The sequence below is a fragment of the Diceros bicornis genome, chromosome 7, assembly GCF_020826845.1.
Source record: "Diceros bicornis minor isolate mBicDic1 chromosome 7, mDicBic1.mat.cur, whole genome shotgun sequence".
Taxonomy (NCBI): Eukaryota; Metazoa; Chordata; class Mammalia; order Perissodactyla; family Rhinocerotidae; genus Diceros; species Diceros bicornis.
Genome location: NC_080746.1, coordinates 19,303,226 through 19,321,108, shown reverse-complemented (window position 1 = coordinate 19,321,108; position 17,883 = coordinate 19,303,226). Strand labels below are relative to the sequence as shown.

General features: G+C 50.9%; 1 protein-coding gene across 1 annotated transcript in view; it reads right to left on the bottom strand.

Annotated features, from left to right (window-relative positions):
• DSCAML1 (DS cell adhesion molecule like 1) overlaps window positions 1–17,883 on the bottom strand; it is a 347,819-nt gene that overhangs the window by 19,755 nt on the left and 310,181 nt on the right. The window contains exons 17-20 of the mRNA XM_058545136.1: window positions 15,668–15,908; window positions 11,794–11,940; window positions 9,286–9,441; window positions 2,069–2,208 (exon numbers count right to left, since the gene is read on the bottom strand). Coding sequence (XP_058401119.1) covers window positions 2,069–2,208; window positions 9,286–9,441; window positions 11,794–11,940; window positions 15,668–15,908 — 684 coding nt within the window. The remainder of the gene's footprint in view (window positions 1–2,068; window positions 2,209–9,285; window positions 9,442–11,793; window positions 11,941–15,667; window positions 15,909–17,883) is intronic.

Sequence of the window (17,883 nt, the reverse complement as noted above, 5' to 3'; positions counted from 1 at the left end):
GATGAATCAACGCTGCTCTTGTCCTCACGGGGCCCCACAGACCAGTGAGGGGACAGACATGTGAACAGCTAATTGCCATCTGATGCATGCACTGTATGATAGAGGATGAAGGGCAGGCCACAGAGGGATCAGCAGGGGCAGAGATGCAGGGGTGTAAAAAGGCCTAGTGAGTGTCCAGAATGGTGACAAGCTTAGTGTAACCTTAGAGAGCCTGGAATGTGTGTGTGGGGGGAGAAGGGAGAGAGGGGCAGAACACATGGTGGAAAACGTTGATTGGAAAATTGGCACAACCACTCAACAATGGCATGTGTCCTCACTGTAACATGTGCAGACCCCACGACCCAGCGATTCTTCTTCTAGGTACGCACCCAATAGGAACGCACACACACGGGCACCAAGACACGTGTACGAGAATGTTCACAGCGGCACGGTTTGTAAGAGCTCCCACCGGAAAACTACCCACGTGCCCATCAATGGATGGCATGATGGAGAAATGAGTTGTGATATGTGCACATAATTGAAAACTATACAGAAGAGAGAGTGAATGATCTACAGCCACACACAATATGAAATGCATAAATTCAAAACAATGTTGAGTAAAAGAAGCCGAATGGTATGCCTCCATTTATATAACATACAAAAAGAGACAAAAAGAGACCAATCTGAAGTCAGGATGGTGGTTACCCTGGGGGGAGGGTGGTGACTGGAAGGGGCAGGGGGTGTCTTCTGGGTGTTGCACGTCCTGTTCAGTGCTCTGGGTGCTGCTTGCGTGGGCGTGCTGTGAAAACTCACGAAGCTGTACAATCACGATATATGTGCTTTTCTGCATGTGAGGTAGTGGCTGTGGGGATGGAGAGGAGGGGATGGAGTCACTGAAAAGACATTTCTGGGCTTCCCCTCTGGTAATAGAACTCTGGCCTTACTGGTGAGGAGCTGGGTCACCTACCACTCAGAGGGTAATTCAGAGAGACCACAGGAAAGCAGAGAGCAGAGGAGGAGATGATGACACAATTACCGAGCAATTTCAGGGCAGCTTTCCGGGCTGCCAGGAGCTCATCTGCAGATGCTCGGGCTGCTGTCACAACCCAAGTTGCTGATGGAGGGGAGAAGCCGGCCTCCCGCTCCTGCTCCTGCTCTCCCTGCCCTGAGCACATCGCCCGGACAGTACTCACGGCTCTCCACTGCACACCCCTCTGCCTCCCCACTAGACTAGAAGCTCCCTGAGGGCAGGAATCTTTATCTTTGCCCCTGCTCTGGTAACTAGAACAGGTGTGCTCCAGAGTAGTCACCCAGCAGAACCCTGTGGTTGAGTGGCTGGAGATAGGAGAGAGGCAGAGGGAAGGATGCATGTAATGGGATATGGCTGCATATTCCACTGCACCCCCCCTCATCCTCTCTTTCCTCTCTGTGTGGCCCCTCTGACCCCTCTCAGCTCTCAGTGGAAGGGCAGGGCTAGCCTTCTGCACTGTGCCCCAGCCTGGGGGCCGCCCCTCTGCTCCCGGGTTGGGGCAGATATTGCAGTCTCCCAATGGCCTCTCCTTGGCTAGGCACAGGCCCTGGCCCAGAGAGATGCCCTTGTCTCCTCTCAGCTGTCCTCCATCTTTTCTCCTGCTTCAGCTGGCTCCACGCTGAGGGGGCCATTCAGGGCAGAGCTCCAGCATCCCTCCAGGCCTAGACCGACCATGCTGAAAAGCGATTCATTTCCAGAGGCCATGGACCAGCCAGTCCCCAGTCAACAGCTCTGGGGCCTGTGAGAAGCTTCCTGGGTCAGCCAGACCAGACGAGCTGAGGCCCTGGGCTTCCTTTCCTGCCTGCTTGGTCATGACCCCTGAGTCAAAGGAGCCTCCAGGGCTTGTGACAATCTTGCAGCCCTGGAACAGAGGACTGACCCAAGATGGGCATTGAGTATGACTTCAGTCTTGGGTGACCAGCGCCCATTCTCATCCATGCATCCAGGTAGAAGCGCAGATATAAGCAGCCCCAGGGTTTGGCGTGGAAGCCAGCTGACCTGCGGGTACCGTTTCCTTTCTCTGCCCCCCCTCATCATTCAGCCCTGGGCCCCACTTACCGGCTGGCCAGACCCGGGGCTGGAGCAGAAGATGGTGTACTTGCGGATCACTCCATTGGGCTTGGTGGGGGGGAGCCAAGACACGACCACACTGCTGGCGGACGAAGGGACAGCTTTGATGCCAGCAGGGGGGCCTGGAACTGAGCAGGGAGAAGACCACGTCAGTATAGTGAAGCGAGGAGCACAGCCTTTGGGAAAGAATGACAGGGTGGGGAGAGTGAGGCAGATCAATCTGGGAGAGCTTCCTGGAGGAGGTATCCTTGAGCTATGGTTTAAAGGGGGAGGTTCCAGCATGGCAAACAGGTGGGAGGAGAAAGGTGATCATTTTGGGCTTGTAAGAAAGTCTCTGAGATGGGGGCACTGGGAGTGACCAGCTTCAGAACTGTTGGCCAGAACCAAGGACTTAGGTACACAAGAGAGAAACAGAACCCATGAAGAAGTCATCTTGAAACCTATGAGCCTAACCCGCCCCCCAACCCAGTGCCTTTACTAACCATAAGCCTGTATTGAGGTGAAATATATTCGTCACCTTGCTCTTTTTGGCCGGTGAGCTCTTGGGGTTGGGGACCCTGGACACTCACAGAGCGGGCTTCCTCTTGAGGGGCTGGTGGTCAGCCGTTGGTGACTGTTTGCTGCCATGTGCCCAGGGCACTGCCCTTGGGGTGCTGGCCAGGCCCTTTCTGTTTTCAGGAGGGAAAGTCTGCTTCAAAATTGGCTGGGGAATTCTCCTAAGTGTTGGGACCACTCATGTGGACTCTGAGCAGCCTCTCCTCCCATCTCTGGGCCTGCCTGGGCTAGCTGGGGCCCCGGGGGCTGCCTAGGAGACTGGAAGCTTCCTGTTCTCAGCCCGCACGCTCCTTCTTCATCTTGCCCTTGTATTGTTGTGTACTTGTCTTCTCCTCCGGGAGCTTTTACGCTCCTTTGAGGATAGTGATGGTATCCTATTCAACTTACTTTACCTCTCTGTGCCTCAGTTTCCCCATCTATATAATGGACATATAAACAACCACATTGTAGTGAGAATTAATGCTAATTAAAATAAAGCACCTGGCACAGGGCCTAACACATAGAAGACACTCAATAAATTGTAACAATTATTATTTTTGCATTCCCTCTCCAGACTCTCAGCTTCTAGCACCTCCCTCAATTTTTTTTAATCTAATAAGTGGGCAGCAATTCTAGATTAGATAAAATAACTAGATACAGCATCCTCATCCATCAAGGGTCTGAGCCCAGAAGCTGGCAGTCATCCTTGACTCTACCCTCCCTCCCTGTGACAGCCCTGCCATTCTACCCTTGCTGGGTGTCTCTGAAGCTGTGGGGTGCAGGGGTCTATGGATGGCCACTGGGGCAAGTGTGCTAACTGTAGTGTTCAGATCTTCTCTATCCTTGCATACTTTTTTTCTGATGAGTTATTGGGAGAGGTATGTTGAAATCTCCCACTATGATTATGGATTTGTCTATTTATCCTTAGTTCTGTCAGTTTTTGCTTTTATACATTTTGAGGTTATGTTATTAGGTTCACACAAATTTAGAACTGTTTTACTTGCCTAGTAAATTGAGTCTTTTATCCTAAAAAAGTGTCCTGCTTTATCTCTAATAACGCTTTTTGCCTTATAGCATACGATGTTTGATATTAATATTCTAGTTTTCTCTTGGACAGTTCTGCATGGTATGTCTTTTATCTTTTTCCATCCTTTCATGGTGAACCTTTCTCTACCTTTATGTTTTAGGTGTCTTCTAGAAACAGCACATATTTGGGTTTTGTTTCATTGCTAGCCTGACAGTCTTTATGTTTTAATTGAATAATTTAGTCAATTCATCTTTAATGCAATTACTGATACATTTGGGTTTAAATAACTCATCTTACTAAATACTTTCCATCTGTCCCACCTATTCTGTTTTTCTTTTTATTTCCTTTTGTGCCTTCTTTTGGATTGAGTATTTAAAAAAATACTCTATTTCCCCCTCTCTATTAGTTTGGTTATTATACAGTCTTTCACTACTTTTAGTGGTTACTCAGTGTGAATCTTTAACTCACCAAAGTGTAACATCATTAATTGACACTTTTCTTCTCAGACAATGCAAGGGACTTAGAACTTCCATTTACCCTCTCCCAATTTATATGCCATTGGTGTATATTTTAATTCTGTATATATTTTACACTCTCCCCAAGAGGATGACATTATCACCGCCAGCATTATTTTATGCAGTCAATATTAATTTAGATTTACCCGTATATTCACCATCTAATTGCTTTTCTTTCCTTCCTGCATCACTGAGCTCCCACCTGGCTTCATTTTCCTTCTAGCTAAAGAATATCCTTTAATATTTCTCTAAAGCAGGTATGTTGGTGATAAATTGTCTCAGTTTTTATTTGTCTGAAAATGTCTTTATTTCATCTTAATCTTGAAGAATATGTTTGCTTGGTATAAAATCATAGGTTGATAACTATTTTCCTTACATACTTTAAATATGCCATTGCATTGTTTTCTGGCTTTCATTGTTTCTGATAAGTTAGCTGACAATCTAATTGTTGCTCCTTTGAAGGTAACTGGTTTTTTTTTTTTCCTCTAGTTGCTTTTAAGATTTTTCTCTTTGTGTTGGTTGTTTAGCAGCTTTATTATGATGAACTGAGGTGTGGATTTCTTTAAGTTATTGCCTGTGGAGTTGGTAGATCTTCTTGCATTTGTGGCTTGATGTCTTTCATCAGTTTTGAAATGTTTTCAGACATTTAATCTTCTTCCCATTCTCTTTCTCCTCTTCTTTGGGATTTCTTCTATCCTCTATGTCCTTGATATTCCGAATTCAGTCCATGGATCAGCAGCAGCGTCACCTGGGAGCATGTTAGAAATGCAAAATCTCAGGTTCCACCCTAGACCTACAAAATCAGAATCTGAATTTTAACACGATCCCCAAGTGATTTGTATGCACAGTCAAGTTTGAAAAATCACTGCTCTATGTCTCTTACTTGATCTTTTATTTTCCATTCATTTGTCTTTCTGTGCTTCACTTGGATTTTTCCTTCCGATCTATCTTCCAGTTCACTAGTTATCTCTTCAGCTGTGTCTAATTTGTTATTAAACCTATCTACTGAGCTCTTAATTTCAGGTATTAGTTTTTGTTTCTAGATTTTCCATTTGATAGTTTCCAATTCTCTTAAAATTTTGATCTTGTTAAGAATAATTATTTGAAAGTCCATATTTAATAAAACCTATGTTTGGAATCCTTGTGGGTCTGTTTCTTTTTTTTCTGCTGGCTTTTGTTCACATTGTCCCCATTATTTTTTATCGTATGCCAGACACATAGTTTGCAAAATTGTTTGTAGAAATAATTGGTTGCCTCAGACGATATAATCTTCCTCAAGAGAGAATTCATGTTTGCTTCTGACAGGTACCTGCATTCTGGGGCACTAGCAACCTGGGGTTCCTCAATCTACAATTCTAGGACTGAGATGATTTGAAGCTGAGCTGTCAACTTTTGGTCCACTTTTAATCCTAGAGTGCTGTCCTTCATGGTCTCAACTCAAAGTGAGGGGGGTTCGCCAGACAGACCCACCCACCTATGCAGGCCCTGGCCTCCAATTCCTGTCTTTCTAGTGCTGCTCAGATTCTCAGCCACAGCCTCCATATTCAGCAAATGTCCCCCAGGGGAAGAGCTGTTCCAAATGCCAGGCTCACCTCCTGGGCCTCCATTCTCCCTTGGATGCTGGCCCAGTAATTCTTCACTCTCCTGCCAGCTCTCTGATGCTTTCAAGCAGGTGTTTTAAAAAAATATTTCATCTAGATTTCCTAGTGTCCTCAGCAAGAAGGAGAGTGGGTTTGAGTTATCTAGTCCACCACTACTGGAAGTGGAAATCCTCTGATATATTTCTCTGAACTTGTCCCTCCTCCTCCCTTCATCCTTACTGCTGCTGCCCCAGCACACACCTTCCTCTTCTCTGCCTAGATGCCCACAGGTTCTAACAGGCCTCTCTGACTCTAGTCCTCATCCCCTTCCTGCAGTCAGTCCTCCACACGTTTACAACAGTTACCATCCTAAAACACGGGTCTAGTCAAGCCTCTTCTTCAGTCAAAGATCTTTAAAGTGGTCTAAAGTCCAACTCAACTTTGCACTCTGAGGCCATGTAGCTGTATTTGGTATTCACAGAGGAGCAGGCAAGAGGCTTTGTCGCTCATGAACTGAGTCCAGCCAAGCCAGCCCGAAACCAAGCTCAGACTGAGAGATTTGGAATTAAGAAATGAGCTTGAATTTATATGTTTGCAGCTTATCTTTTTGTTTCTTTTGCTTTTCTCTAAATTTCCTGATAACTTTTTCTTTGGAAAAATGCAAAATCCTGAGAGGGGTAGGTAGGGTGTCACAGTGTCTTCAGATTAGGATATTTGCCCAAGCTTCCAAGGCGGAGCTGGAATTGGAACATGGGCCTGTCTGCTTTCCAAGTCAGGGGAGAAATAACTATAATAACTGCCACCTACAAATAGGAGAACCCGGTGGAGTTGGGGCAGCACTGGTGGAGCAGGCACAGTTGTCTGCCTACCCATCTGCCATCATTCCTTCCTATTCCTTACAAACAGAACCTCACTTTTGCTTGGGTACCCATACTCCTCCACCCTTCAGAGAAAGCTGTTGCCATCACCTACACCAGAGGATTTATCGTGCTTGGGGGAAGTCAGCCATGATAATTCCATTCCCCTTTTGGTGACTGGCTTAGCAAGAGGCATGTTGCTCAGTGTGGCCATGGGGAAATGAGGTAAATCTGTTGAGGGGGTGTCTGGGAAAGGTTTCCTTCACTCCCAAGAGAGGCACGCCCACAGGAGGAGACTGCTTCTCTCGCTCTGAACTCTGTCTTGTCTGGTGTGATGCAGTCATCTCGAAATCATGGGAGGAATATCTGGAAATCATGACATGTGGAGGATGGCAGAGCAGAAAGATGGGAACCACTGGTTAACCAACCCCAGAGCTGCCCTACTCAAGACTTCTCATTATGTGTGATGATAAATGTGCTTATTGCCTACATCTTTTTTTTAGTTGTATTATTCCCAACCAAAAGCTTCCTAACTGATCCAAGTGGTATAATGGAAAGTATAGAGGATATGGAGGCCAGAAAGCCTTGATTTGCCACCAATTAGCTGAGTGACCTTCAGCAAGTTGCTTAGCTCTCTAGGCCTCACTTTTCTCACCTCTAAAATGGAAATACCTACTGATAATACCTACTAGGAAGGCTAACTCATGCTTATGTCAGCACATCACACACATGTCAAGTTATGACTGCCATTCTGAATGAGACCTCATCTGACAGTGGATCCCTTCTGGCCCAGGCCTCCCTTTGGGAGCACGGATTCCCTGGGGGGCACCTGCGTCCACTGGAAGTAGTCATTTCATTGCCAGCACCATAAAGCAACTCCCATTTGCTAGCACCTGACATTTTAAAAAGGATTTTATAGTTAACTTGCTTCCTATAACCACTTGATGAGAATCACTGTCCCCATTTTATCATGAGGAAACTGAGGTTCAGAAAGGTTAAGTGACTTGCCAGTAAATGCCAGGCTGGGGCAGGCACGTCTGCTGTGTTTACCAGGGCCCCTTCTACTCTGTGAAGCTGCTGCCTTGAGGCCCTGGCCCTGGCCTGTGCATGTCCCTGCGTGTGGCTCTGCAGGCAACTCTAGGGTTGAGGGTTGAAAGCTCCTTGTGGGGGGGACAGTGCCCCCAGACCTTTGGATTCCCTTGTGGGGCCTCACCTTGGTCAGCTGAACATGTGGAGGAGCTTATGGCTCAGGCCTTGCATCAGAATAGGATGCAAGAGGTCTAGGGGCCTCAGTCGTTCATTTCTAGAGGCTGGGAAGGTGCCTGTGTGTGTGAGGCCCCTCCGACCACCATCCCTGTCGGTCTCCATACAAGAGCAAGTGGCTCTGCCCGGAGCTGTCCCAGGGAGCCTTGATGGGGGGATTAATGACAAGAAAAGTAGGGCAGGCAGGTGGTAAATATTTAATTGCTCAGGGCTTAAGTGGGGGAGGGGGCTGATTTGACGGAAGGGGAGGGGCTTAGGGAGAGTAGGGAGCATTGAGCTGGGAGCTTGTTTGGTCACTTAGCGCTGGGCTGCACTGGGAACTTCTCCACCTTCACTCCCAGTCTGAGTGGCTCCCTTCCAACTCCTCTAACCGCTCCAGCACCTTCTGCCAAATTGTATGGGTAGGACCTAGACTGTGGCTCTCTGCATCCTTTGAAAACGCTGAGGCTGAGTGGGAAGGAAGCCATAATGCCAATGATGGCGACTTTATTAAGTGCCATTGTGTGCCAGCCACTCTCCACATAAACTGACTCTTCTAATAATACAGCACCTGGCTCAGAACGTGTAGAATCAACTAAGTGATGGAGTGGGGTGGGCTGAGGAAGAAAGTGGAAAGACTGGGGGCAGGAGCCCAGAGCTGTGCTCAGTCAAACATGGCACCTCCTGGACACAGTGCTCCCTGTGAATGAGGACCCCAAAGGTGTACAGCTCTAGGCCCTGGTTGGAAATCTAACCCTTCTCCTGACCTGCTCTCTCCTAGTTGACTCAGCTCCCAGCCTCCCCCACCCTCTTTCTTCGTCACTTTACCCTTGAAGTTGGCTCCTTATTTCTGGTTTTCCTCCAGTTCTGCACCCCCGGGAAGGGCCTTGACATTACAGCTCCAAATGGAGGCACATCTCACTCCCTCCCTGAGATCCCCCCCAGCACACCAGAGTCCAAGGTCTGGCCCATTCTGGGGCCTCTGCAGGGTGACTGCCAAGTCCCTAACCTGGGATATGTGGGGTGATGCTTCTGTTCTCCCCCAATCCCAACCGTCTGTATCCAGAGGAAACCAGACTGAACCTTGCAGGAAGCAGATGCCACAAATGGATGTCCTTGGGATGGGGGTGGGAGGACAGGCTTTATCTGGTCTCCGACCCAGTGCTGCAGGGGGAGGGGGTTATGGTTGCTTATGTTCATGCAGGGCATGAGTCCAGGGCATTTTGCCACCATCCCTCATAAGCAGTGTTCTCCCAAAGCAGGGCCTCAGAGTCCTCAAAGCCAGCCTACAACTAATTGACGGGAGAGGAGAAAGGATGGTGCTTTGCTCTCACCCTTCTGCTCGGATGGGGGTGAGCAGTGGGGCGGCTCAAGGGCAGTGCTCAGCAACAGGCCCTGGGGGAGCCTGTCCCCATGGGCGAGGCCAGGCTGGCCGGAAGAGAGGACTCACCATCCTCCTTGGTCTGGATGTAGAGCACGCTGCTGCGCACGCCATCCCCGGCTTGGGTGTAGGCCAGCACCTGCACGCTGTAGTTGGTGAACTTCTCCATGCCTCGCAGCTCCACCCGCTCCCGCGTGGTGGTGATGTTCTGCATCTCGCCCCACTCTGCCGGGGACAAGCGACCTCTGAATGCGGCCCAGGCTGGCCATGCCACAGTCCCCCTGCCTCCGCCAGCCTGGGCTCTGGTCAGGCCTTACTCCACCGGGCTCAGACCTCAACTCCATGGTGGTGGAGACTAGGGGGACCCTCCAGCTCAAGGTACATGGGGTCAGATTCGGGGCACTGCTCCCAGGCCACATCTCTCCCCACATGACCCAACCAGGGTGAGTAGCACCTATCGGCCTGGCCTCAGCCCCCAACCGACCTTGCACCAAATTCATCTTAATACTCTCCCTTTAGAATACTTCCATCTCTCCAAGCAACATTTCCCCCTCCTCCACCTGACTCATGTGAGGGACCCCAGGAGTGACCTGGACCCAGAGGGGAGCCTAGGCCAGGCGCGACGGTCAACAGCCATTCCTCCTTGCTGCCCCAGTGCCTCCTTGGACTCTCAGATCTCCCTAGATGGTGTATCATCCTGGGATGACTTGTGACCAGCTGAGGCTGCCTCCCCTGCATCTGACTGCTCCTGGGCCAGCACACTGAACTCTCAGTAGTGTAAAGGCTAAGACCCCATTACCTTCTCTACCATTGAGGACACCCTCCCTGCAAAGAACACGCACATAGAACCTGGGCGAGGCTGGTGGAGCTGACAGCCACAGCCAGGAAGGGCCGGGCCTTCCTCTGGCTCACTGAGGACCTGCCATCCCAGCTCTGCCAAGGAACTTGCTGTAGACTCTGAAGAAGAGCTTAGGGAGAGGGTCCCATGGGAGGGCCAGGGTCTTAGAAGGAGGAAAGAGACAGGCTTTGAGCTGACAGCCCTCCCACTGGGACTACTGGGATTTCAGACAGACAGGCCCAGACACCGGCTGAGGACAGGCCTTGGAGAAGACAAAAGCCTGCCAACCCACCCCAGCACCTCACCGGGGACCTGGTGCAGGCAAAGGGCCCAAGGCAAAGGGCCTGGCCAGGGGAGGGCAGCAGTCTGCCAGGGTCGAGAGGGTGAGACCACCATGCTCAGCTTCAGGGGACTCTAGGTCACTGCCGGGGAAACCTTGGAGGCCTGAGTGGTGGGACCTTCCTTTTCCAGGAGGTCAGAAACCAGGCTGGATCTGTCCAGAACTGGAGCCAGAGAAAAAGATAGGAAGAGGGCAGTGTGGTGGCCTGTGGAGATTAGAGAGGCCAATGCCTTCCTCACCTGAAGGAACTGACCTAGGTAAGCCTGCAGGCTTAGAAAAGAGGAAGCAAGTTCTGGAAAATGAGGGACCACCCCTTACCTGCCTCAGCACAAATATGTGAGGCCATCTTACAGCATAAGAGCTTGGGGGACCTTTGGAGAGCAAACCCCTGAACTCCAGGCCTCTCTGTCTTTGGAGGAGGCAGTGGAGGAGGTAGCAGGGAAAGACACGTCCTGTTGGCAGTGTGTCTGGGCAGAGCAGAATCCAGGTGGGGAAGGGAGGGCAGCTGCCCTGGAGAGATGACCAGGAGCTGAAGTCCCAGGTTCTCCAGGAAAGAAGGGAGGGGCTGGGGACCGGTGGCAAAAGGCTCGGGATCCTGAGAGGGAAACTCATAGGAGCCCTTTGTGGCCCCAGTAGAATATTTCCATCATTTGGGATGCTGGGCCTCTGGCTTACCTGACTGCAGACCTCCTGATCACTGCAAGGTCTCTCTATACCAGTGGGTGAGGGTTTGGTGTGTTTGTGGGGCTACATAGGCCTGTTTGGACCAGTGCATCCCAGGGGAAGGAGAGTACCCAAGGGGTCGGGCCACTGTCTTGGTTTTTCTCCCTCTGCTTTCCTACCCCAGCTCCATGGCGTGCCCCTCTCCACCTGTGTCCAGGTCCTGGGCAACTCACTTGCACAGACTGCACATCCTGCCGCCTGGCCGAGGGGCGTCTCTTCCCAGGTTCCGGTGACCCTGCTTCCTCCTCTTGCCCCTCAGGCCTAGGTGGTAACAGCTTCCTGCTGGTGCTAGTCCCAGGTGCCCCCCCACCCCTCTGAAAGCAGTACCTTCATTAAACTCTCTTCAATGGCCCCATTTGACTGTGCCAACTGTTCCCTGCTGACTCATATGGCCATAAAGGCCTAATATCAACTCATTACATTAGAAAAGCAAAAGCCACCCCTCAAGTCATTCCCAAACATACCATTGTCTAGGAGCAGCTGGTGTCCCCACCTGCCCCCCGCCACTGCCATCAGAGAGGTGACCACGTACCACCACCTACCCTGGCCCCCGGCCCTGGCCCGGGGAAATGTGTGCAGCAGGGGGTGGTGCACTTCCACGTGACAGCCCCTGGGAAGATGCTCAGCTCTAAGTAAGTATAGATGCAGACCCCCACCTGAGACCCAGCCGACTCACCCCCATCAACGTAGAGCGACCAGAAGATGACCCGATAGCCCTTGAGGACGCCATTGAGAGTGCTGCGCGGGGGCTCCGACCAGGAGATGACAGCCACATCAGAAGTGATGGACAGGGCCCGGACATTCTCGGGGGGCTGGCTGGGCACTGCATGGGGTGGGAGGAGAACCGAAGGGCCCAGTCAGGGAGGTACAACACAACCTATGTGTCCCAGGCCGGGCCCTGCTGTCCAGCCAGAGAAACTTCTGGTTAGAAAAGTGGACAGACCTCCTGGTTCAATGATTGTGAGAATTTGGGCTGGGTGGCCAGGAAGTGAACCAAGTCTCCTTTCCTGGATATTTGGGTAAATAGAGATCTTTTCAGAGTTGGTTCTTGCTCTCTGGGCAGCACGTTCCCGGTTCTCGGTAAACGCTGGGGGAGGAAGGTGATGAACTCCGGGCATGCGCCCCTGGGAATTCACCAGTGGGCGCCACAGCCCCGGGAGTCCACCTCTGCTGAATGTAACAGAACCTGGAAGCCCTCCAAGCCGGCCCTGGCGGTGTCTGCAATTGGTGATCTCATCTGATGGCTGCCAGCCCTTCTGTCGTCTGACCAGGGGTCTGAGCCAAGGCCTGGCCCTAAGGACTCTTGTGTCCTTGTGCCAAGCTAAAGGGAAGGGAAAGAAGGAAAGAGGATTCCAATTAACCCTGGTGAAAGGGAGAAGAGGTTCCATAGACACCGTTAGCACTTCTGGGACCATTACACCTTTGTCCCTTATCTCTGCACATAAACACACCAAAATGCCCCAGACGATGGGCAGACACTCTCTGAGCCAACTTAGGTGGTCCACCCGTCTTTAACTCTCTCCATCCAGAGCCACCTCTGAGCTTAACCTAAGCCCCACCCCTGGGGTTGGCCCTGGTGCAGACACCCTTTCTGAGATGATAGATGGTGGGGACACCAGGCCCAGGAGCCACTTTGGCTAGGGAGAACTTTGGTGTCACGTCCCGCTGGCTTCCTAGGAGCCGGGGGCCGAGGGAAAGGCTGCGTCTGCCTCGCTCTGAGTGGGAGAAAGGAGGCACAGGCTGGATGGAAGGTAATTGGATCCCGTTGCCCCACAAGAGGCAACTCTAATTTTTATGAGCATTTAAATGATAATACATCATCCTAACGATCCTCTTTGAGAATGATTATTGTTTCATATTACTTAGGTGTAAAAATATAAGCACCATGTAATTAGGGACCCAGTGTAATAAACTAATACAGATCGCCCGTTCGAATAGAATGAAGGTAATGTAATTATGGAAAAGACACTATTGCTAAAGCAGGGGCCCTTGAATACCCCAGGAGGAGCGCTAATATTGCCAGGAAACGATCAGGATCTGACAGGCTAACGAGGGCCTTAATTAAGGATGAAAAACTGCTGAGCAAATGCTGCTGGAAACTTTCTTCCCCCTCTCCTCCTTTGTTTTGAAAATGACGCCACTGGCCCATGCTGATCTCTCTGTTGGAAATTCCAGGCCCCCCGGCCCCACAGCAAGGGAGGCGGTGCCCCGATGGAGGCTACAGGTAGGCCCGGCCTGGCTGCTGTCGGGCTTGGCCCTGGGCGGACGGGAGCTGAGCGTTCGGTCGGGCACGCTGGTGTGGGCTCAGGACAGCTGTTGGCCTTGGACGTGCCTTTCCTGGGCACCTTGCATCCACGTCACTTGGTCCTGCATCCAGCCTTGCTCCCAAGGAAGAGGGTAACAACGGAGTGAAGTAGAAAGAGCATGGGACCCAGAGTCAGACCTGGATTTGATCTGGGCTCTGTTCTTTCCTAGATGGGCGCTTCTGGACAGGTTACCTAACCTCTGTGAGTCTTGGCTCCACTTATGGGTAATGACCTAGCTGTTGGTGCTGCGGTTCTCACAGGTGCTCCCTGCACCAGTAGCGGCAGCATCAGCATCACCCAGGAATGTATTAGAAATGCAAATTCTTGGCCTCCTCCCCAGACCTGCTGAAGCAGACCCTCTGGCGGTGGGCCCAGCAATCTGTTTGCAGCCCTCCAGGAGATTTTGGGGATACACTCAGGTTTGAGAACCACCGTGTCAGAGCACCTCTGGTGGTTAGTGCTGCTGGTTTTAAGAGGTGACAAGTTGATCTTCCTCAACCCAGCCCAGCCTCTGGCCAGCATCACAGAGGGGAGGGAGCCAGTGGGGGATGATGAGGGGATGGGATGGGGAAGGGGGACCAGTTGCCCTGTGGCTCTCCCCTTGGGCTTCTCTGTGCCTCTTCACTTGCTATGTGCCCTTCCCTCTTTTTGCATTCTCCATTTTTCCCAGGGGCCCACTGCCTGGGCCTACTGAAGTCTGCTCCTTCTCAAAGCCCAGCTTGTGCCCCAGAGCAATTACATGGGAATCTCTGAGGATGAAGCCTGGGCATCAGTATTTTTTTTTGTGTGTGAGGAAGATCAGCCCTGAGCTAACATCCATGCCAATCTTCCTCTTTTTGCTGAGGAAGACCAGCCCTGAGCTAACATCTATTGCCAATCCTCCTTCTTTTTTTCTCTTTCCCTTTTTCTCCCCAAAGCCCCAGTAGATAGTTGTATGCCACAGTTGCACATCCTTCTAGTTGCTGTATGTGGGACGCCGCCCCAGTATGGCCGGAGAAGCGGTGTGTTGGTGCGCGCCCGGGATCCGAACCTGGGCCACCAGCAGCAGAGCGCGCGCACTTAACCACTAAGCCACGGGGCCGGCCCCGGCATCAGTATTTTTAAAGCTCCCCAGATAATGCCAATTTGTAGCCAGAGTCAAGAACTCCTGGTATGAGCTAATCTACTTTCAGGTGTTTCTGCCCTGATGCGTCCTCCCTCCCAAGGGTGTCTGCCTTTTCAGAGAGAACGAGATAGGGAGAGGGCACTGCTTAACCTAGAGGAATGACTCTCTAATGGTGGAATGCTGGGTATTCTGATGGGCCATGGGCAATGGCATTATGCTCCCAGGACAGTCACTCCCCTCCCTCTGCTGGGGGCAGGCTCAGACTTGGTGACAGATTATAATCTCAGACTCTGGTTTTGGGCTGAGGCATCAAGAAGGAAACTTGGGAGAATGCTTTGTTTCTTCTTTATTCTGCTCTTTGAGGGGCTGTGACCTCCTGGCACCATCTCTGGGGCCATCAAGGGCCACGTCTTCGTTCCCTTCCTGGCACAGGCTCAGGGACCAGCTGGTCTCTGTGCTCGGAGAGCAGGTGTGCTCCTGCTCTTCCTAACCCTCTCCCCCTGAGAAACCGGGCCTCTTACTCATCAGAGTTGGGAGTCCTCTCTAGCCCTCAAAGAACAAAGTTTTAAAAGTCAGGCTCTAAATTCTCTGCTACATGGATCTTGGGACTTCGCAACTCCACAGTCTCATCTCAGGTCCCTAAAACAGATGGTGGGCAGGTTCCAGCCCAGAAGTACCAAGGTAACTTGGCTTCTGCCCTTTTTCCATCCTGGAGGCTGTAAGCGATAAGAAACAGGACCCAGGTTGTACAGGAAAGAGCTTGTGAAGAGAGATGGATGAGAGACCAGCAGGAGGGAGGAGGAAAAGGCAGAGGGAGAAGCATGGACGGAAAGTCAGATAGGTGACAGACAGGCGCTCAGACAGGCCAATAGGTCAACAGATATACTGATGGGCAGAGCATCAGCAAGTGATGGATAGACAGCCGGCCAATGGATGGATTGGCCCAGGGTGCTGAATGGACCAAGCATCCCTCGAAGAGCCAATGGGCAAGAAGATATGGAGGGATCCAGGGAGCCAGTGTGGACCACAGGACCACAATGGGGCCCAGGAGCAGTGGAAGGGCCCCAAGCCCTGTCTGGCAGCCCCAGCTCTGCCCATGACTAGGATCTGCACCCCCTATCCCCTGCTGGTGCCCTCACCATCCTCCAGGGTGGTGGCATTGATCTCGCTGGATGAGGGCCCCGTGCCAGCCCGATTGAAGGCCTGGACCACCACCCCATACTGGGCGAACTTCTTGAGGTTGTCAAGGGTGTAGACCTCGCTGTCCCCAGTGGCCTTCATCTCCACGATGCTATACTGCCCATTGCTGCCAGGGCTGTTCTCTCTGTAGCCGATCTGGTAGCCCCGGATGACGCCGTTCTGCAGCTCCTTCTTGGGTGCCTGTGAGTATGGGGTGAGGGTAGGGGGAGGGGAGACGAAGACACAGTGGCACTCTGAGATGACGCTCTTGAAACCCAAGTCAGATCATCTCACTCCTCTGCTCCCAACCCCTCAAAGACTCCCATCTCACTTGGAGTGAAAGCCAAAGTCCTTATAATGGCTACATGCTCTACCTGAGCTGACCCCCCATTGCCTCTCAGATCCATCTCCCTGTGCTTCCTACGCTCCAGCACGCTGGCCTCTGTGCTGTTCACAACAGGCACATTCCCATCTCAGGGGGAGCACTCTTTCCTTGGATATGCACATGGCTCGCCTCCTCACCTCTGTGGTGTCTTTGCTGAAATGCCCCCTTCTTAATAAGGCCTTCCTTAGGCTCTTGATGTAAGATTGCTCCCTGCCCTCTGTCCAGTACTCCTTATATTTCTTCCTGGCTTTATTTTTCTCCATAGCACTATCATCATATGACATTCTATATATTTTACTCATGTGTCTGACTGTCTGTACCTATTAGAATGTAAGCGCCAGGAGGACGAGGAGTCTTGTCCGTTTTGTTTACGGCTGTACTCTTCATGTCTAGAATGGTGCCTGGCATGCGGTAGGCCCTCAATACATATTTCTAGAATAAATGAATGATTGAATAGGGATATCATTGGCCATGGGCTCAGGGGCCTGGGAGAAATGGAACAGTAGACAAAAAGTAACCATATGGAGAGGGAGGTGAGCAATTAATTTGAATAAAAAGAGAGAGTCCCAAGACATCACTTCACACCCACTAGGATGGCTATCATCAAAAAATGGAAAACAACAAGTGTTGGTGAGGAAGTGGAGGAATTGGAACCCTTGTGCGTTGCTGGTGGGATTGTAAAGTGGTGCAGCCCCTGTGGAAGACAGTCTGGCAGGTCCTCAAAAAGTTAAACATAGAATTACCTTTTGATTCAGCAATTCATCCTTGGTATCTACCCAAAAGAATTGAAAGCAGAGACTCAAACAGATACTTGTAGACCCTGTTCATAGCAGCATTATTCACAGCAGCCAAAAGGTGGAAGCAACCCAAGCGTCCATGGACAGATGAATGCATAAACAAAATGTGGTCTATACATGCAATGGAATATTATTCAGCCTTAAAAAGGAATGAAATTCTGATACATGCTACAACATGGAAGAACCTTGAAGACATTATGCTAAGTGAAAGAAGGTCGACACAAAAGTATGATACAACTTCTAAGAGGTACCTAGAATAGGCGAATTCATAGAGACAGAAAGTAGAATAGAGGTTACTGGGGGCTGGGGATGGGTGGGTGGGGAGTTATTGTTTAATGGGCACAGCGTTTCTGTTTGGGATCATGAAAAAGTTCTGGAGAGGATAGTGGTGATGATTGCACAACATTGTGAGTATATTTAATGCCACTCAACTGCACATAAGCATAGTTAAAATGGTAAATTTTATGTACATAAAATGGTACGTATATTTTACTACAAGTTAAAAAAAAAAAAAAGAGGCCTTGACTTTTGTGTGGGCCCACCCCTCTTGGAGCATGTGGCTGGATTGCCCGGGACATCCTGGCCAAGGGCTGGGGTGTGTTGAGGGCTGAAGCCTGGAGCCAGCTCCTTGGTTGAGGGACCGAGATGGGCAACACGTGGTGAGAAGGGGGCATTTCAGAGCTCTGGCCAGGCTGGCGGGAATGAAGGGCTGATCCTAGTCAGCCAGGTGACTGGAGAAAACTCCACTAGCATCAGTCTGGGGCTGGAAAACATCCTTTCACCCCAAGCTTGAGCCCTGGTACACAACAAGCACCCCCCTGCCCATCCCTGCCCCCCCATCCCCCCCACGATCCCGGTACATCGCCTCACATCTAGAACCAGGAAAACACACATCCAGTCTCATCAAAGCCAACATCCTAATCCACACACCTACCCCTGGCCGGATATATTTAGACCCACAAATAGAAACTGGTGCCTTTAATGAAGTGGGCCT